Source organism: Mytilus edulis, chromosome 7 (assembly GCF_963676685.1).
Source record: "Mytilus edulis chromosome 7, xbMytEdul2.2, whole genome shotgun sequence".
In the NCBI taxonomy this organism is placed as follows: domain Eukaryota; kingdom Metazoa; phylum Mollusca; class Bivalvia; order Mytilida; family Mytilidae; genus Mytilus; species Mytilus edulis.
Window position 1 is genome coordinate 797910 of NC_092350.1, and position 23564 is coordinate 821473.

At 32.2% G+C, this 23564-nt stretch overlaps 1 protein-coding gene across 1 annotated transcript; it reads left to right on the forward strand.

Annotated features, from left to right (window-relative positions):
- The first annotated feature begins 20046 nt into the window (after positions 1-20046).
- LOC139529691 (toll-like receptor 2) lies at positions 20047-23189 on the forward strand. The gene has a single exon (XM_071325544.1). The coding sequence runs from the start codon at positions 20127-20129 to the stop codon at positions 22623-22625; it is 2499 nt and encodes an 832-aa protein (XP_071181645.1). The 5' UTR covers positions 20047-20126; the 3' UTR covers positions 22626-23189.
- Positions 23190-23564: the final 375 nt, after the last annotated feature.

Here is a 23564-nt window from a genome sequence, read left to right on the forward strand (position 1 = left end):
ATTTTCCCAGCATCGTCTTATATTTCATGTTTTAGTCTTGTTTGACCCGGTTTAATATTAATTAGAAATTTCTTGCCAAGTGACAGTATTATATTTGCGAAGTTGATAAGGAATGTTCCAGCGACACATCTATATACCTTAATAAAGGAAGTGACACACCTCATTGCAGGTTTGGTGACCAGTACATTATTCAAACATGTTTATACGAGGTTACCTCAATATAAAACCGAGTCCCTGTTATACATACCATATAATTTATCTGTTGGTTATCTTTTATTATGTATGCGCTGTACATAATTGATTTAAACTCCTTAGGTATATATATTCCGTATGGCGGTGCTCCTACTTAAAAGAGGCTTATACCCTGAAGAAGAACCCGAGCGCAATCTGTCGTCATAATAATCGTTAGCATAATACAACGATGACATTTAACACTTCGACATTTCACACATCGACAATTCACGAATCGACAAGTCACATGTTATAAATTACAAAACATCAATATACAAACAGACAATTTACCAATAAAGAATTTTGAAATCTACAAGTTACAAATTGACAATTAACAAATGAAGAATGTTGAATTTTGATACAAAGATACAAGTTACAAATTGACAATTAACGAATGTAGCATTATGAAATTGCACAGTTACAAGTAACAAACTGACAATTTACCGATTAATAGTGTTGAAACTACAAATGTGCAAGTTACAAATTGACAATTTACGAATTAAGCATTATGAATTTAACAGTAACAAGTTACAAATTAACACTTTACGAATTTACAATTTAGAAATTACACAGTTACAAGTTACGAATTGACAAGTTAAGAATTAAGAATTTTGACCCCGTTGGCTTTCCATAGTTATGCGGCTTTGAATTAATCTGCTTCCAATAATGTGTATGGTCGTGTATCAGCTGAATTGAAACTCTACAAAGACTCTTTTTTTTAAAAGAATAACCATCGATATAATGTGTATGATCCCAATAACAGATAATTAATCTATAAAAATTTTAATCAGTCTGATCATTCTTTTGTTTCAATGAACGTCCTGATCATAGAGAAAACAAATAACCTTATATTGAATTCATCATATCGTCTACATAGAAACGATTTTTGGATAGGAGAGTTGGGAACAAGCCATTCCCTATTGATGCATTGACAAAATTAATGATGTAGTTATTTTTTCTAGTCCAAGATGTAGTTCAGTCAATATATTACAGTTTTTTTTTAACACTTCTGTTCGACGAAATATAAGTCATTTTCACAGATTTTATATTCCATCTTCTTTTTAACCGGGATATATGTTATCGTCTTTTTAAAATTAAACTCATTAATTCACTCAATCAGTCCTACATTATACCTCATTCAATTATCTAAATTTTATTTACTGTTCTAAGTGGCCCAAAATATTTCCGTTGTTGATTCTAATTCTGTTTTGTATAAGCTAGTTGCAATAGTCAATGAACATTGATAACTATAGCCTATTACAATCCATAACAATTACTTCCTTAAGTATGGATAACCGTATTGTTTTCTAAAGTAGAATCTGCCAATAAAGGTTAAAATGCCTTCAATATTTGCAATAACCAGAAATCTGTACAAAAAACTTCACATGATTACATCAAAATTAAAGCTCTACCTGTAGTTTAATATACTTACACACAGTATCATGCATCCAAGATATTCGACCATAACAAGGTTTTAGAGGCCTTTTACTTCAGAGATGTGCACTCAAAACCTCCGAAGTGTTAATGTACAATAGTCATGCTAGTCATCATTATTACTGACAACAATTGCATAGTTACCGAAGACACAACAAGAAAATTAATAGCGAAATCACCGAAATATAGAATTTTCCAGCCCATCAACTGAAAAAAGAACTTCACGTTACTGAAAGAAGAAGTTGAACATTATGGTAGAAAATGAGTAAAGCGTGAACCAGACGAACCAGAACTGGAAACTTTGTCTGAATGGATCAACTTTAGTCCAAACCAAACTTTAGAGTCTGAACTTGTAATCGATCACTTATCAACCAGTACTAAACCATTTTATATAAGTCTGATTTATACTCAATGAGTGACAAAGAGACAACTATCCGTTCAAATCTCAATTATAAAAGTAAACGTTCATAGCTCAGAGTCTTTAACACGAAGCATTGGCTCACACTAAACAGTAAGCTATAAAGGGCCCCATAAACAATTACAAGTGTAAAACCATTCAAACGGGAAAACCAACGGTCTTATCTATATAAAAACTATGAATATTTCAATGAATTATGTAAGTAATGCGGAATTAAACTTGAAAACCTGATAGAAAGCAGTTGTAATATGAATAGCGTTGAGACACTTTCATAAGTGTATTTATTTCAAAATATTTTCATTGAGGAATCTACTATAATCATTTATTAAACGTCAAATTCAACCAACCTTACAATTAATTTTGGAGTTTCCCCATATTTGAAAGTGACGGTTACGGTTAATTCATCAGCAGAATAAATTAACAATAAACGTTGATGACACGGCAATAAATTTATACACCAGAAAGTTACAGTCAACTAATTCTTCATATCACTTTTTATTGTTTGTGTGATTTCTTTCCCTCTCCTCAATAAATTGGGAATACCCGTATGTGTCAATGAAACAGCAAAATAATTATAATAAACATATACACACGGTAAAATCAAATTTAGCCGTTTAGTATGCATATATATAAAAATATATACTAAATATAGAGACAGTGCTAGAAATTGACAGTCATAGACTTTTTTAAAGTTATTATGGCGTAATCCCCGTATTTTCATTAGAAAGTAAGAAATTACACAAATAATATGAACAATGTCAATTCAAAGTAATCTAAGGAAATATTTGACTTAAAATTAAAATTCATTGCTGCGTCATCACCGTATATTGTCATTGCATCTCTTATTATACTAAACCACTAACGGGAAATATTGTGCATGATTTTCCAGATGATTAAGACACATTACTTCAATCAGTTTAAATGAGGTTCGGACCTGACATGTTACTGCAAGTTTGGTAATTTATGTTTCTTTGTCATTCTGCTTAATTTCTTCTGTTACATATTTTGACATCGGAGTTGGACTTCTTTAAAGCTTGGTTTTCTGTGCGTATTGCCGTGTGTTTGTTTAATCTGTTTTGGTTATATGAATAGATGAGTTGAGATCACACAAAACATGTTTATCTCAGCCAAAATGTTTGCACCTCTCCAAAGTTAAAAGCTAATGGCCTTGTGAGACTTGCATCCTTGTTTTTTTTTAATTTCATCTGTTCATATGTTTCGGAGTTTATTGTGACGTCCATTTCTCAGAAATAATGCACATTTTGTTAAAGGTCAACTGAATTACGTCTTCTGGTGAGGGATTTTTGCGTTATCTTGATGACCATAAGAGGCCTAGGCCTGTGTTATGCTCTATTGTAGGGTTAGTGTGCTTTTGACAACTGATTTTAGGAAAAAAAACAAATGGAATATTTATCTAGTGGGTCATTTAAAGGATTATATAATCTTGATACGCTTGACATGTCTCATAACATGTTGGATTTATCAAAAGCATATTCAGCGGAAATTTTTGTTCCAATTAAAAACTTAACAAAATTGGATATCAGAAGTAATATGCCCCAACCAATAGATTTTGAAAAGGAATTTATTCATCCCGACCATGTATTTGAAGTTCTGAGTGAGTTGTCGTTCTTAGGAATAGATATGACGCCTGTGCCACAATTCAGAAGCGGATTCAGTCAAATGACCAACCTACATGAATTACACTTCAAATCATGCTATCTAGTAAGCTTCTCTAATACAACATTCCGAGCGTTTTCATATTTTGTACAGGAGCTAAGTCTAATAAACTGTCGACTAAAAGCCGTAAGGACGGATGTCGATGTTTTGCTTCCGTTTCCAAATCTCCGTATAATAGACTTTCATGGAACATTTATGCATCTAAGACGAGCACTCTATTTATTACACCCGTATATGTATTCCAATCTCACTGCAATTAACTTTGGTCATGTAAGTGACGCTAGTATTGATAGCAGTGAACTACCTTTTGTGACGACACTTACACCCGACATGATGAAATATCTGAAAACAATTTGCGTAGAGAATTTAGATTTATCTAATAATGGTATAGTTGATTACGAACCTGGGTCTTTATTCACCTTTGATCGCCCTGAATGTTTACACACTCTTTCTTTAAACAGAAACCGGTTTGTTATTGTTACTACGAAAACGATCAGCGATTTTAATTCTTTTTGTGGAAAATCCGTTCAACTAAAATCGATAGATTATTCATATAATGCTGTCAACTATTTCATAGACAATTCTGTGAATTCTATTTTAGAGAAAGAGAGGCATCATGGCAGGTTTGTGACTTTACCAAAATCTCTAGAAAAACTAGATATGCGTAACACTTTACTCATAACATACCCTGCAATATGGTGTAAAGTTCCTCTAAACAACAACCTCAAATATTTAGATATATCTTATTCAAGGACAAATATGCCATAAGTATTTTTTGAGATTCGAATTGAAACATTTATAAATCTACTGGTCTTTACAAAACTGCGTGGAGTGAATTGATACGTTTTCCTGAACACCACTTGAAAACAGTTGTATTGAATGAGGCTTATCTTAATGAAGGGATAGAAGAAAAGGGAAACACGTTGTTCGGGATGTTAAAATCTGTAGAGTCGTTGGATATATCTCGAAATAATATTTGGTATTTTCCAAACGAACTTTTAAAACCAATGCCTAATTTGTCAAATTTAAATTTAGGTAAAAATTTACTTCCGTCAATTCCGGAACAACTGACTGATCATACTAAAATAAAGGTGCTTGATATGAGAAACAATCTCTTAACAACTCTGAGTTCGGTAATACGAAATTGGGCAGACAAGATGCAAGCACGGCATGGAATGTCTTTGTCTCTTGATGGCAATGCATTTATGTGCAACTGTGATAATTTAGACTTGATACGATGGATTAACACTACAAAAGTTAATCTTGACAGTCGGTCTTATAAATGTCAATTATCGAATGGAACCATTTCTGACACACTTACTGTCTACAACTCATTATCGCGCTTGTTTGCAGACTGTAGGAGTACTATGTGGTTAACCTTTGCTTCAACATTTTTATCTACATGTGTTACAGTATTTTTACTACTAGTGTTATATAGTAAGAGATGGAAGATTGCCTTCTCTATTTATGGCGTATTTCAGCGTTTTATTGAGAAAAAAGTTCGGAAAAGTTACAAGTACGACGTGTATATGTCCTATGCAGGCGACATTATAATATGGATAAAAGATGTGTTAATACCAAGAGTTGAGGCCGAATGGGGACTGACTATGTGTATAAGAGATCGCGATTTTTTAGCTGGTAAGAGTCTTCTTGACACTGAGGCGGAAAGTATTAAAAATAGTAGGTACATCATATTTCTTATCACACCTGAGTTCAAATCGTCAAACGATTGCTTGTTTGAACTCGATAGAGCAAAATACGAGAAAGTAACGAGAAATCTGGACAAAATAATCGTGATTACAAAAGATATTAGAATTACCGACATTCCCCCTGAGTTTGCGTTTATTTGCAATTATGCATACTTTGTACAATGGCCAAGTGATCAAAGAGATGTAGATGATACATGGAGACGACTGAAAATGTTAATCACAGATGGGGCAGTAGCTAACAGACAAATTACGCTTTAGAAACTTAATGGGATGACGTTAACCATAAAATGTTTTTGTATCATTTATACGATAAGGTTGTATCAATTACAAATAAGTTGTATAAGATTGAAATTGGAGATGTAATGGTTTTATAAGAAACGTTTGAACTTTGTTCGCTCTATGTGCTTTCTGTAACTTATTTGGAAAGAATTCACCCCGTATCAATTCTTCTGGTAAAAAAATGATTAGTTAGCAATGATTAATAGAAATAAAAGACACTGTTGTAATTTAGTCGATAGGAAAAAGAAATTTGTGCGAGGATAAATCTTATGTTGTAGCATTTGAAAAGTATTGAGCCTTTTTAGCTCGTATTTAGTGGATGGAAGTTAGTCCGTCCATTCGTCAATATAAACGTTTGATGAAATCTTCTTCAGTAAAAAAGGGACTTACTGTTCAAATCCTTACATAGTAGGATTGTACAATAAAGTCCGAAAATTTAATCCGAATATTTGGTTCATTAACATAATAGACGTGTTCCTTAAAATGCGTACTACAAAGAGCCAACATTTCCCAAAATGTCGTTGTTTTAGAAAAGAAAGGTACATAGAATAATTGTGTAAAAACTATGGAGGTTTTATATGTCTTCAAAGCATTGAATTGTCAAAGTACTTATTGTATTAAAAATTATATCTATTAATACGAAGAAAACCAATTTGTTTTTGTGGTTTGCTAATTAAGAGGAAAATAAGTTTTACTTCGCATATGGAGAGAACAACAGAAATGCTCAACAAAATAAAATTGACAATGGTTTGGAATATTGCCCTTTTAAGTGAGATTATATCATTGAAAGGCAATAAGATAAAAAAAAGATAGGTTGGAATATTGCTCTTACAATTGAGTTATTCTCTTTGAAAGGATTTGAAAATAACAACCATGTTTGAATATTGCCCTTATAGTAGTTATCAAAGATACTAGGATTATGATTTAAAACGCCACACGCGGGTTTCGTCTATATACGATTCATCAGTAAACACTTAGATCAAAATATTTATAAAGCCAAACAAGTAAAAAGCCGAAAAGCGTTGCGGACTAAAAATTCCCAAAACGTGTGTCAAAAAAATTCTTACATTTTCACAAAAATTCAAAGTTTTGTAAGAAAATTTTTATAAAAAATGACTATATAATTGTTATTCATGTCAACACCCAAGTGCTGACTCCTGGGCTGGTGTTACATTGTACCTTCGATATAAAGGATACAAAAGATACAGTTGAATCGGCCTCATATCTTGATTGACACCTAGATATTGACAAGATTAGTCGGTTGGAAACAAAACTTTACGACGAATGAGATGATTTCAGCTTTCTGACCGTGAAATTTCCATTTCTAAGTAGCAACACGACGGATGACACAGGTAGAGCAGGATCTGCTTACCCTGTCGGAGCACCTGATAACATCCCTTGTTTTAAGTGGGGTTCATGTTGCTTATTATTTAGTTTTCTATTCTTGGTGTACTTTTGTTTGTCTATTTGCCTTTTTCATTTCAGCCATGGCGTTGTCGGTTTATGATCGACTGTTTGACTGTCCCACTGGTATTCTTCGTCCCACTTTTATAAAGCCACTCGAGTACAAAGCTGAAGAGCATTGAATACCTGAAATTCCAAAAATAAATACGGCTAAAAAAATCTGTTCCATGGGATAAGAAAATCCTTTGTTTTGTAATAGGAAATTTATAAAATTTACCAAAACTGATTTATAAACCTTGAAAGAAACAAGATAAACAAATAGGTTCGAATATTGCCCTAAACAATTAGTTATCATTCTCGAAAGACAAGACTAACAAATAGGTTGTGTTTTGACTTTAGTCGGTGTTTTACAGACACTGTAATCGATAGGAACAACAGGACAAACGTATTTTTGAATAAATTATATTAAATTGACAAGAACGGCAATCATAAAAAAAATGAGTTAAATAAGATCTACTGATTTAGCAATATAGCAAAACGACACCTAACAGGAGGAATGACTGTTAGAGGATAAGTTTACCTCCTTTTTCGGGAACCTTCCACGAAAAGATGGCCACTGTACATGATCAGCGGTACTGCATATCAAAATCTGCCATAGAAATAGGTGTTGGCGATTTAAGAGCATAGTTTACACAAATATGTAAAAATGAAATTGAAATTTGCAAGTTCTGCTGTTGCTAACACAGAACATACATGTACACAAAACATACAGATGTGCGTTGACTATTACATAATTAGAGAAACATATTCCTAGTTTTTTAAAGGAAGATGACAAAATTGGAAACATAATATACAGAAACAGATTATAAATTTATTTGTATAATTTACATTACATGTTTATTCTATAATGTGATAGTTACGAGCAGGAAACTGTCTAGGTTGCACTTTGTAAATACAGATGTTTCTCAAACCACGCCTCTTTTGGGGCGATTTAGAATAATCATAGAAAATTATTTTGTTAACATACTGGTTCCCAGTTATGCTCTCTGTGTTCCATCTCATAGAGACATAACTTGGGAATGTTACTAGTAAATATACATATTGTTTACATTGAAATATGTGGTAACCCTTCATTTGAGGTAGGGGTATTTAAGAAAATTAGGGTTAGTTTAAACTCTGAAAAGTTCAGGGCTTATAAACATTGGAAATATGTCGCATAGTCGTATATTTTGATATTTGAAAAAAAAAATGTGGTGCACATAAACTTTCAGTGAGACGTTCATTTTCTATACTAAGGTTTTAATTAGCATAAACAAACTAATTTGTTTATTTGGCAGTTTATGAATTGTGATCTACACACACAAACGATGTCGTTTGTATCTTTATAAGCGATGACGTCACCATAGTTGTCTTGAACTAGGACAGGTGTTGTACAGCAGTAGGATTTGTTAAGCTGATACACCTTAGGTTACCCATTCTGTCCTTTGATTCTAATTAAAATCAGCGATATCACAGCCTTATTTCTCATTTGGAGATTAATTCGAACCAGGAATTGAAAAGCTTTGTAAAAAAAATCTGTCAATATCAGGGCACTATTTTTCTCTAAATAGATCATCTAGATTAAAATCGTTCATCATCCATAGTAATTTTTCTATATACTTTCAGTCATTTTTATAAAACGATAATGAGGGTGTATTGGATCTTTGAGTAAGGTTAAAATCATCATAAAGAATGCAAGAGATATGTGAAGATGTGGCATGAGTGCCATTGCGACAACTCTCGATGTAAGTCACAATTTGTAAAAGTAAACCATTATAAGTGCATTGACTTTAACCGAGCAGGAAGCTTTACAGGAACCAATATCAAAACAGATATATATATATATATATATATATATACCAAAAAAAGTACAAAGTAAAAGAGCATTGAAGATTCAAAACTCCAAAAAGTTGTGCCAAATACTGCTAAGGAAACATATGCCTAGGATAAGAAAATCCTTAGTTTTTCGAAAAGTTCAAAGTTGTGTTAACAGAAAATTTATAAAAAAACCTCATAATTGATATTCATGTCAACACCGTCGAGCTGACTATTGAACTGCTGTTACCCTTGGGGACGAATCATCCACCAGCAGTTGTATCGACCCAGCGGTGTGAATAGTTATTAAAAGTTCCAGGCTTATTATAAAGTACACCAGACGGGCGTTTCGTCTACATAAGACTCGTCAGTGATGCTCAAAAAAGTTATCAAGCAAAACAAGTACAAGGTCGAAGAGCATTGAGGATCCAAAATCCAAAAAATTGTGCCAAGTACGGCTTAGACAATCTATGTCTGGGAAAAGAAAATCATTATTTTTTAGACAAATTCCTTTCAAATAGGACAACTGATAGTATAATCAATAAAAAAAAATAGAAACAAGAAACAGTTCTGAACTATATCAACAAAATACATAAGTATTCCTGATTTGCCGTAATTGTTTATCACAGTAAATCATACTATATTGTATGAATGATATTTCTCAGCATAAATTTACCTGTTTAACAAAGACAGAAATCAACATCGTTTTTGTTATCCCAAATTATGAGAAGGTTCGTCGTAATTTATCACAGGTACCAACTACCTTAAATATTTTGCACCAATGAAAGACCGTCCTGTGTCACATTTAGATTAATTAAAAAACGAGTCGTGTGATTTCTGTTATAAATAAAGCATAATATCAGTCGGGCATTATCTCAATTATTACCTTTGATTTGAACCATTTCCGGTGGCGAACCTTGTCGTACGCAGCTGAGGAGGCTTACATAAAGTGTTTAGGGTATATACATTATTTTCTTAACAGCAACTTTGAACCACAGCTATTCCCAAATGGTCTCTCGTGGAGGGTTGTCTAAATAGTAGCTATACTACGTCATTTTTTTTTTGTATTTTAAAGTTGTTTCTGTCGTATATCACGCAGTATGTGTCAGGATTGGCCGACTGTCGATGTGTTTTTACGACACAAAACAACCCTATTAACTAACCTAAATACCACAAAACTATGTTTAGTTTTGAAGGATATTGCATGTATTAATCGTGGTTCACTGATCACATTGCAATGGGATATTAGTTTCAACATGTTCAATATATTAAAGTTCAAATACACTCTTTGACTCATTGAATGTGTGAAATGAGGTGATTAATCAAGATATAAGCATTTAATATTACTGTTCAGTAACCATAAAAATATAACTGTATTTAGATTAAGCATAGCATATATGCAATGTAAGGATGTATTAAAAATACAAGTCACTTTATAATGAAAAAAGGTGTTATATGCTAGGAACTAAGTTTTTAAGGTGTCATCTAGATTGTATGTATCCTTTGACTATTCGATAAGATAAGCATCATTCAAGATGAAAAACAAGTCAACAGGAATATCAGTAAATGTTATATCTTTTGTTGTGACAATAATATAAGTAAAAATGACTCTGTTAGTTTACAACACTTACATTAAAAGAGCTCAAATGATGAATATTGATTTGATCAAATTTCTTTTTTTCATTTCTTACGCATTGATATTATCTCATTATATTCAAACTCAGAGATTGTTTAGTGCACAACACAAAAGAGGTAAAAAAAAAAATGAAAAGTAAAATCACAAAAATCCTGAACTCAGAGGAAAATCAAATCGGAAAGTCCCTAATCACATGGCAATTCAAATGACAAATCAAACCCAAAAGGAATGGACAAGAACTGTCATTATCCTAACTAAGTAGAAGCATTTTTAAATGTAGAAAATGGTTGATAAAGCCTGTTTTTTTTATCACTAAACCTCTCATTTTGTTCAACAGTCTTGTCGAATGAGCTATATGAAACTAAACAATAACCAAAACTTAGTTTATAACGCGGATTTGATTTTTCTCTCAATCGATTTATGACATTCGAACAGGGGTAATCTACTGTTGCCTTTATTTATAATAGAAATCTAGTATCATGTAGCCAATTTATTGTACTTCAAACTTATTTCATGAACAATACATTTACATTTTTATAAAGTGGTTTATTGGTAAGGATCAGAACCATCTGTGAGAAAAATCGCTAACTTTCGCCATGTATCATCCAAATTTGCAGAACCATTAGGCCATTGAATAAGATAAGCATACTTCCAAATGTAGGGGAACTCTACTGGAATATCAGTTATTGAAATATCTTTTTTGATGACTATGACTTCTCATATTTTGCTCTGTCGAGTCCAAACAAGCAATCATGGGAGGACTTAAATTCAGGAGTGATGAGAAATATAATAGATCGGCTGCTTTCGATACTCGCTGCTTCGATATCTGCTGGACTCGTGCTACTTAATACATCTTGATCTTTTATACACATTGTCAGTCCCCACTCATCCTCAAGTTTTGGTATTAACACATCTTTAATCCAAACAACAACCTCTCGTTCATAGGACACATACACATCATATTGATAACTCTTCCGGACTTAACGTTCAACTTCCATCTCTTACTATACACCACAAGCAGCAGTGATATCGTGACAAATGTAGATAATAGTGATGACGCCAAAGTTAACCACAGTGTACTCTTACAGTCCGCAAACAAGTCATATAAAGAATTGTACGCAATAAGTGTATCAATAACTGTTCCATTAGATATCTTACATATATATGATCGGATGTCAAGATTAACCTTGGTTGTTTGAATCAACCTTATGAAGTCAATAGTATCACAGCTGCATTCAAATGCATTACCATCAATATTTAATGTCATTCCATGAAGTTCTTGCATCCAATCTGCCCAGCGTGTATTATCAGAACTTACACGTGTGAGTAGATTGTTTCTAACATCAAGTGTGTTTATATAAGATTGACCAGTTAATTGTATCGGTACAGACAGAAGTAGGTTTTGGCTTAAATACATATAGGTCAAATTCTTCATTGGTTTCAATAGCTCATCTATTAAAATACCAAATGTCATATCGGGATATATCTAATGACACCACAGATGCTAGATCTGTGAAAAAAAACCCATTACCGTACTTTCTTATCCCATTATTTGTGTGCGCGTTTTTCAGAACAATATTTTTCAAACTGCTATTTTGAAGTTTTTTTAATTCATGCCAAGCAAAATCGTACCTCGTTCCGGCAGAAATAAAAGTTGTAAGTCGAATATTAGCAATAGACATGAAAAAAGTTGTATTGGAATAAGATATATCTAGAAATGTAAGGTTGTTATTTTCCGGAACTATCAACCATACTGCAGGTACGGTATTTAGTACTGTATAACTTATGTCTAATTTTCCAGCGCTGTTGGTAAAAACACGTAACTTGCATCAGCACTTAATAAACTCATATTTGACGTTACTGATTTCTTCATATTGTAGTTAACAGCGTTAAATGAATAATCTAAATATTTTAATTGTATAGCTTTTTTAAAAAACATATTTATCTCATCACGCTTTTCTATAAAGAACAAACCTGTTTTCTTTGAATGAAAGATGACGTAAACATTCCGGATGATCAAAGGAGAACAACGATCCAAGTTCGTAATCAACTATTCCATTCTCTGATAAATCTAGATTTTCTACGCATATTGTTTTCAGATACTTGATTATATCGGATGTAATTGTTAAAGAGAAAGGGAGGTAACTGCTATCTCTTATTAGGTAACTTACACGACCAAACTTTATTGACGTCATATTTGCATAACGATATGGGTTCAAAAGTTGCAGTGCTGGCTTCAAATGCATAAACGTTCCAGTAAAATCTATAACACGGAGATTTGATAACGGAAGCAAAGCATCAACTCCAGAAGTCACAAAGTATAAAAAACAATTGCTGAGAGTAAGAACTTCTAAGGAAGAGGAAAATCTCTGAAACGTTTTATTCGCAAGACGTTTTAAATAACAAGATTGAAAGTGTAATTCTTTCAGGTTATTTAATCGACTGAATCCAGTTCCGAATTGAGACAAAGGCATCAGGTCAATTGATCAGAAAGACAACTCCCCCAGAATACTAATTGCGTGATCGGGATAATTAAAACCTGTAGCATCATCTGATTGGTTCATATTATTACTAATATCCAATGTCGTTAAATTTTGAAATGGAAGAAATTACTGTGCTGAATAATCCTGAGATGAATCAAGCATATTATGAGACATGATCAGCACAGACAGTTTGCTTAATCCTTGGAAAGCTTTTCTAGATAACGAATTCAGTTTATTATTTGTCAAATTTAGTACTTGAAGATCTGCATAATTCACAAAAGAATTGGTACCAATTTCACTAAACTCATTTGAACTCAGATCTAATACGTTAATATGACTCGGTATGTTTTGCGGTATGGTCGTCAGTCTACTGTTATTACAATACGCTATCGTGACTTTCTCATTAGAATCGTATTGTATATCGCATTGAAATAATCTTGATAATTCAGCACACTGAATAACAATACACAATACTGAAAAAAATATAATGCTCATCATATTTGTCTCTGATTATCAGAGACAGTTATTTAAAACGGTCATGTTAATTATTAATATCGTTGTTAGTACTCACACTTTCTATCCAACAATAAGCAAAGACTATACTGCATTGTCAGCTATAAACGGGCCAAAAAATAACAACTATAAAACAATCTTGTCTATCCGCCTCAATTCATCAATGAAATACAGGCGTCTATATTCTAACACCAAAACAACCACCATGGCATGTATGAGACTTACAAGAAGAGTACTCACTAACTCCTTTCGTCAGCTCAGATTACCTAGCGGGCTAGCTTGATATTCTTGCTAATGAAGTTAGTATCATGAAATCAAGACCAAAACAGTCATTTTTATGTATATATGATTCTCAAGTATTCAGTATATGTGGTCTGCGTGCATATGTGGCAACTTTTGTGTTTCTCATTTTAGTACAAAAAACAGTGATACATCTAAGTTCTATTATGTAACTCACATTTGAAATAAAATGAGACATGAGTATGGCAAAGTAAAATGGAACAAATCAGTCGTCCAACAACCAATCTATCATTGTAAGCCCTCAAAACGAATTATAGTAGGGGTTATGCGCTATACAATATAACAACGATTAAGAGTTGTTTTGACAAAGGTTAATCAATACAAAGTTTCAATAAATCGTATAAGTTAAATACGGACATACAGGATTTTATTTAACAAAATTTCTTTATTGATACTATTTTATAATCATAAATAAAACCAACAGTAGTATAACGCTGTTTGAAAGTCATAAATCGTATCGAGAAAACAAATCCGGGTTACAAACTAAAACGGAGGGGACACATTAAATATCAGGGGGAAACCACGAACAAACAAAAACACTAAAGTGCAAAGAAACACCAAACGACCAGGCAACACACACAGAAACGAACTATAAGATAACAATTGCCATTTTCCCGACTAAAAAAAAAAGGTGTGTTGAGCCTGGATTTGTAGCTAGCAAAACTTCTCGCTGTTATGGCAATATTAAAATTAACACTAAAATGAAAATAAGGACTACAATACAAATAAATGTAAGAACATAAACAAGCTCCTGTCAAAGTGTTTTGCAAATCCAAGATAGTTAAAGAAATTTATCAACATTTGTTTAATGTAAATGGTGTCAATCCTTTTTCCAATCATGTACTGGGTTGCGTTCAATATCGTAGCGGCTACATAGGGCTACGTAGATTTTTGACTATTGAACGTGTAGCTAGCCTATAGCTTGTACATATATATTGATATCAGCTAGGCAAAAATCAACAAAGCTATAGGTAGCCGCTACGATATTGAACGCAACCCAGTACATGATTTGCAAAAGAAGTGACATAATTTCTGACGTAACACGAATCGCATATATTATTATCATCGTGATATCAATTGTGATAATTGGTAACATTTCTATATCTCATAGTTACATTACCATGTGCACTGTTTATAGTTTTTATTTGTAAATATATTAGTACTTATGGTTCATAACTGAATTTTAAGATTAAACATCTTTTGAACATACTCACACATTGCGCAATCCGATGTTAGCAAATATTTTTTTTTGATGTAGTGTTATGCTATATGTACATGTGGTATCGTTCAGAGCAGGCTTTGGTAAAATTCATGGTTTTATCAAATCATGAATCTAATAAAATGTTCCTAATATTAAGTTGATGAAATCCATCGCAAAATATTCAACTAATGTCTGTACTCAGACTGCAACTTGTTGTTTTCAATATATTTGTTTTATTTATTCAAAGGGATAATAAACAGAATATTACAAGATACCTTTGAAACAGTCTCTTAGTGGACTGGTAATATCCTTTACTCAAAATGAAATATCAAAACGTCAGATAAATACTTGGGTTTCAAATACCCGACTTTGAGCGTTCCGGATGAAGATAAATTCAACAAAGCGCTTCGGACGCATTTGATTTACAACATGTTATTTAAATATGTATTTGCACTTTATAATGTGCTATATTACACAATTGGAAACCTCTTAGACTCTTTAATAAATTCATATACGTTCTTTACAATTCTTTCATTTTCAACATTGGTGAAAGACGTATCGCCGGAGATTAAGATGTTCAAATTTGGTAGAGAGTTATCAGGTTACCAATGGAGATTATTTAATAATTTGGTTTTTATATTCGCATTATTAGGACAATAAAAAAAGAAGTGACGTGAATCTTCGCACTTAGCACCACAACTACAAGACGAATCTGAAATAATCTTGACTCTGTTAAGATTATAGTTCAAAAATGAAGCTGAGCACCTAAGTTGTGTCAAAATAATGCTGAGTTTACGATTGCCAAAGTCATAATGTTTTGGTACTTGGGATTTTGAATTCAATTTAAGATTTTAAAGTACGGTTTAAAATTTACATGAAGAGTCAACGTTGCGTGCCACCTCATTGAGCTGGTTAAGGATTACAGTTGACTTGGATAAGTGAGTGGGGTTTCGATGAGTTAACATATCTATACTAGGAAACGTGTTGCAATCTGTTATTATGTATGATGAGGTTTTGTTTTATTTCCAGGCCAGTATTTCTGTTGTTCCGTTTTTTTCGTCATATAACAGTATAGTACTGTTGCCATTACTAGCGTCTTAAAGAGGTTTTCATTAGGAGGAATAAAAAAAAAGATTTTATGATTCTTTGGCAATTTTTGCCGACATAGGCAAACAGTTTTGTGTCAAAAAGATGAAATAACAAAAACTCCAAGGGAAATTGGAAACGGAAATTGTTTTTATAAAATGGAAAGATCAAAAGCTCAAACACAAAGGTAATATATCAGAACCTATAATTGTTTTATTCATACGAGCGACACGTGATACACATATCGGTTAATAAAAAGGGAATATTTCACTTTCAACTTCCTTTAGTCAGGAATATGACAGTTCTTGTCCATTCGTTTTTGATGTTTTTTGTCATTTGATTTTGCCATGTAATTATGGACTTTTCGATTAGATTTTTGTCTGAGTTGAGTATTTTTGTGATATTACGTTTTGTTCATTTAGTTACTGGGTTACACTGTAAATACAGTTCATTTTGTTATGGTCATGGAAAAACCATTAAACTTGGATTTACCGACTGGGGGAAATTCAAGATTAATTTCATATTGCAAAATTTATATATTTGAAACCGTATGCCTATTTTTTTTCAAACAAATTAACTGATAAGAAGAACAGGTATAGCAATCATACTACACCTCCTTTTTATATATGAAACCACGCATGAACAATGTGATCTATCAGTTTCATTTCACGGTTTTTTTTCTTCATTTTTCTTCATTTTATTTACTAGTAGTTGTTTTTTCTATTGCTATTAATAACTTATTCTATTGTTATTTTATTATTCCCTTTTTTTATAATTTCACAACTATGTCTATTTATTTAGCATTAATCGGTATCTCAACATCTCAACCCTATTTCTAGCAGGAAGTGTATATAATACAATGGAAGTCTTTTTTAAATACTGTTATTGGTGCGGATTACTAGTACTCGGTATATCGCGTTTAATGATCCAATAAGTCAATGCAAGTACTATTAGTTGGAATGACGTGTATATAAACACAATACTCCTATGTTGTCAAATCGCAATTGACATTTATAACAGTCGTGTCCGAAAACAATTATAGTATGTTACCTTTTTTGTTATAAGGGTGAAGCCATCAAATTAGGAAATTATTTACCATTAAATGTTGTAAATATCTATCTGTATCTAAGAGAATCATATGATTTAGTCCATTTATACATTTTTGCTGGATGTGGAAAAGGTCAAATTCTTCACGCGTGCCTAAGAATGAATAGCAGTTCTTTAAACTATCACTTCTTTTCAATAAACATTTTTTTAACAGTTTGCTCATTATATTCTGACATAAGACAAAACATGATAATATCCTTTGGAAACCTAGAATTAACGATACCAAGAGACACCGAATAACTATTAAATGGCTCAAATATGATTTCAAATGAAGAAAACATTAGTTTATTTCTCATGGTACAAAGGTTCATTATTAAGTCTAAAGGTTTATAAACTAATTATTCAAACAATAAACCTGTAAGCATTTCTTCATGTAAGTTGCAATTTTTCTTTTTTTTTCATTACCATTACGTAACTCAACTGACATTATCAATATTTGAATAATGTAAAATATAAAATCACAAAAATATTGAACGACGGTAAATCCCTAATTAAATGTCAAAATCAAAAGCTCAAACACACCAAACAAATGGACAACAACTATCATATTCCTGACTTAGTACAGGCATTTTCTGGTGTACACAATACAACAGATGGAAGGTTTTTACGACATTGCCGGCTATACAGTCCTTGTATCGTCGGTAAAATGTAAACAAATGTTGAATTGACCATTGTTTTATAGCTAGCTTAACCTCTCACTTGTATGGCAGTCTCATCAAATACCATTATATTGACAAAATGCGTGAACAAAACAAACAGACATTATAGACAAAAAAGGTTAAAAAATACAGCAGTCAACATTGTAATAAAATCTTACTCACTAAAACACAAACAAATATGTAAATAAACTCATTATAGATACCATGATTAAGTTTTGTATTACTGCTAGACGCGCGTTTCGTCTACAAAAGACTCATCGTGACGCTCGAATCCAAAAAAGATAAAAAGGCCAAAAAAGTACAAAGTTGAAGAGCATTAAAGGACCAAAAGTCATAATAGTGTTGTCAAATACAACTAAGGTATTATATTCCTGAGGTAGAAAAGCCATAGTAACAAATAGGAACCAAATGGCAAATATACCAATCATATTAACACACATTAAAGACAAGAATACGCAAATTTACCATAGTACAATAACAAAATAACGGGATGTATAAATACAGGGCCAAGTCATATATGTTACAATGCAACATAAACAAAAATAATGACAGGATGTACAATTACCACAAGTATCTAAATCACAATAAAAACAATCAAATATTTAACAAGAAGCACGGGCACAAAAAGTCATATATCAAATTCAACAACCTCATTCATTGCTTTCTTATTTTTGAATTTGTATTTATGCATGCCAATTTCATCAATAAATGACCGAAAGACCTTAAGCACTGGGACCAAATGGCCAGACTAACATTGATTCTTATTTAGAACCGCGCGCTAATAAAACAGAGCATTCTTTTTTATGTGTTTAATGTATTTAATTTAACATGGAAACAGATTAAAATAAACACTTGTTGCTTGCTTCTGAATCCATTTTGTGAATGTGAATATTAACTCTACTTGTATAACGCATAAGAAAATATTCGTTGCACCAACGACACGTATATTCTACAGACAAAACGAACATATTGTGTTTTCATTGAAGTTGCAAACTTTTGAATAGTTGCCTTTCGTATGCTAATGAAAATAACCATCATTGGTTATACTACTAGTCTAAACCACATATATATATGCACTACATATAAAATAATATTTGACTTAAAACCACCGACTAATGTAATATGTATACCTATTTAACAAATATAAAATTCAGTCCATTCAAAATCTATTTAACATACAGAAGAATTCCTGCATCGTTATACCCCAATGATGAAGCTGTGTGTTGCAACTACGGATCACGACTGTTTTATTTTTATCATCTGTGCATATGAATATTTCTTTTTTTTTTGCAAAACAGGGGGTAAATATTCAAAGAATATATACAAACATAAATCTTATTTGTACCTGTTCTACAAATAGACAATTCAGTCAATCCAAAATCTGTTTAGCATACGGAAGAATTGATGCATTGTTATACCTTAATGATGTGGCTGTGTGTTGCAACTCCGGATCATGACTGTTTTATTTTTATTATCTGTGCATTTCGAATATTTCTTTTTTGGTCAAATTTTTCAAAAGAGAGGGTAAATAATCATGGAAAATATATACAAACATTAACCTTAGTCCAGTAGTTGTTGTTTTTTATTTGTTCATAAAAAGTAAAATTACAAAAATTACAAGCACTCCGTGGAAAATTCAAAATTGAAATTCCATAATCAAATGGCGAAGTCAAATGTTCAAACACACCAACCAAGTGGATGACAACTGTCATATTCCTGACTTGGTAAAGGCTTTTTCCGTCGTAGAAAAATGGTGGATTTAACCTGGTTTTCTAGCTTGCTTAACCTTTTATTTGTATGACAGTCGAATTCAATTCCATTACATTGACAAATATGATTGAACAAAACAAACAGACGTACAAATGTCAAAATAGACTTTTAGCAGTCTACTTTGTATTATAATCTTATACATCTTAATAATAAACAAATATGTAACAAAGAAACACAAAAAGGCATAGAATAAATATTAAAAATTCGTGTTTTTATTGATGCGTGCACAAATACTGTCATTACATAACTGTGTTTAAATGTGTAACTTAAAACCTATCTGTGAATGATGAAATACGATATCAACAACGGAGAAGTACTTTACATCTAGTACTAAAGAAGTGTATTTCAGACATTTAGGTCACAATATGGAGGGGATTATACTGTATTCAGTATTATATATTATCAACATCTGTAACGCATTCGTACATGCATCAGTCTGCGATATCAAATATGAATTTAAGGAAAATGAGGAAGTAAAAATAGCAGATTGTAAAAACAAAGGACTGAATTTTATACCTCAGGATTTACCGGGAGATATAGAAGTTTTAGATATGAGTTTTAATCTGTTACGAATGATTGGAAACAATTCTTTTGTAAATTATAAATACTTGCAAGAACTTTTCTTGAGACAAAATCAACTTAATTATTTATCTAAAAACTCATTTCAAGGATTACACGAACTTACAATACTGGACATGTCTGTAAATATACTTAATCTATCTAACGTTTATTCTCCAGAACTATTTCATCCAATTAAAAACTTAACGAAATTGAATATCCGGAGAAATATGCCTCAACCAATAGCATTTGTTACGGATTATAATTATCCCGATCATGCATTCGGTATTCTGACGGAGTTGTCGTTCTTAGGAATCGATATGATGCCTTTGCCACACTTTGGAAGTGGATTCGGTCAAATGACCACTCTGAAAGAATTACACTTCGACTCATGTTATTTAATTCGCTTGTCGAATGAAACCTTTCAGAGATTTTCATCTTCTGTCGAACAGCTTACTCTCCGACATTGTCGGTTACACTTTGTTTGCACAGAATATAACGCATTGTTGCCGTTTCCAAACCTTCGTGTGATAGATTTTTTTGGAACGTTCATGCATCTGAAGCACGCTTTGCAGCTGTTACACCAATACCGTTATAAAAATATTACGACAATAAACTTCGGTCATGTGAGTGACGTTAGTATTGACAGGGTTGATATCCCGTATGTTCTGACAATTACAATGGACATAATGAAGAACCTGAAAACAATTTGTGTAGAAAATCTAGATTTATCAGAAAATGGAATAGTAGATTATGAGCCGGGATCTTTGTTTTCCTTTGTTCACCCGAAATGTTTACGACATATTTCCTTTAAAGGGAACAGGTTTTTGCTTTTTAGCGAGAAGAATCTAAAGGAGATACAATATTTTTTTCGTAAAACTGTTAGATTGAAATCGTTGGACTATTCATATAATGCTGTCAACTATGAGATGAAAAATTCAGATACTTCAAATTCAGATTTAAATTGTTTATCTCACAGTTGTGTGATATTACCAAAGTCACTTGAAAAAATAGATTTCAGTTACACAATAGCAAATATGTTTCCAAAAATAACTTTAATAGTTCCTAAAAATAACAGCCTTATATATGTAGATGTATCTTATTCAAAAATAAATCTTGCCATACTTATTCTTCAAATTCGACTGGAAACATTTATTTCTAATGGTGGAGATTATTCATTTGCATGGAATCAATTTAAACGTTCTCCATATAACACTCTGAAAACGATTGTATGGAAAAACGCCGACCTAGATAATGCATTTAGACTATACGGACATCAATTCTTTAACAGTATAAGATCTATCGAGTCAATGGATATATCTGAAAATGATATTTGGTATTTTCCGGAGGACTTATTAAATCCAATGCAAAACTTGACATATCTTTATTTAAGTAAAAATTCATTTCAGACTATTCCGGTACAACTAAGCGATCATGCTAAAGTAAAAATGCTGGACGTAAGGAAGAATAGATTGACAAGTGTGAGCTCAGCTATCAGAGGCTGGGCAGATCAGATGCAAGAACTCCATGGAATGACTTTACATCTCACTGATAATGCATTTGAGTGCAATTGTGACAATATAGACTTTATAAGGTGGATACAGACTACAAAGGTTGAACTGGATAGCCGATCATATAAATGTAAATTGTCTAACGGAAGTGTTATTGACACACTTATTGCTTACAACTCTTTGTATGACTTGTTTTCGAACTGTAAGAATACTATGTGGTTAACTTTTGCATCAACATTATTATCGACATTTATCACGATTTCACTGTTACTTTTTGCCTATAACAGGAGATGGAAAATCATCTTCTCTTTCTATGGAGTAATTCGTCGTATTGTTGAGCGTAAAGTCCGGAAGTGCTACCAATATGACGTGTATATATCATATGAAGGGGATATAGTCATTTGGATTAAAAATGTGTTAATACCAAAACTTGAGACCGAGTGGGGACTGACGATGTGTATAAAAGATCGAGATTTTTTAAGTGGTCCGAGTCAAGCGGATAACGAGGCAGAAAGCATTAAAAGCAGTAGATCTATTATATTTCTCATCACGCCTGAATTCCTATCGTCACGTGATTGCATGTTCGAACTTGACAGGGCAAAATATGAAAGAATTACAAAAAATCTGGAGCGTATTATTATCATTACAAAAGATATTACAATAACTGATATTCCTGTAGAGTTTTCGTACATTTGGAATTATGCGTTTATTGTACAATGGCCGAAAATTCCAGAAGATTTTGATGATACTTGGAGGAATCTGAGGATGTTACTTACAGATGGCATAATTGCTTAACAATAAATATCGTTATAGAATTTGAAAACCATGAACATACCATGAAAGTTCATTATAAAACATGTTCAACTACTCTTACAGATTTCGATCAAGTTCTTTGTAACTTCAATTATAATTAAAAGATGCCGAAGTTGTGGTGCACTCGCTGTTATGATATTACGTCATATCTTTTAAATTTTATTCTTTAAATTTGGTGATGGGGAGCAACATTGCTTCAGTAACAAAATGTTTTGATAATGTAGAAATTGTGAAAGCAATGTACATACAATAACATTTCATAATAGTGTATGATCACGATCTGTGTAACATCAAAGAAAATTTGACAGAGGCTGAAATTATGCACTTGCTATTATGATATTACTTCATATATTTTTTTATAAGAGTTTGAATTATACATCTTATTAAGTGCACCAGCATGGTTGTGTTATATATTGTATATTACCAATACATGTATTTTGACATTAAACAAATTTATTTCCTGCCAATAACGCTTATACATATACAAATAACGAATTTAATTAAATATAATGAGCGTATAATTAAATTGATTTATTGCATCAAAAATACATTTATTTGTTTAATATTGTGTTAAAATGTACTTCAGTCCATAATTTAGAGTTTTTCATTTAAAAGAGGGGCAACAGATACCATTGGGACAGTCACAATCATAGATCGAAAATAAACTGACAACACCATGGCTAAAAAATTAAAAGTCAAACAGACAAATAATAGTACACAACACACAACATAGAAAACTTAAATACAAGCAACACGAACCCCACAAAAAACTGGGGTTGATCTTAGATGCTCCGAAAGGTTACGTAGATCCTGCTCCACATGTGGTACTTGTCGTGTTGCTTATGTTAATACAAACCCGATAAATAGTCTAATTCGGTAGGTCACATTCGTGATATAAAGGGAAGTGGATTGTAGCTACGA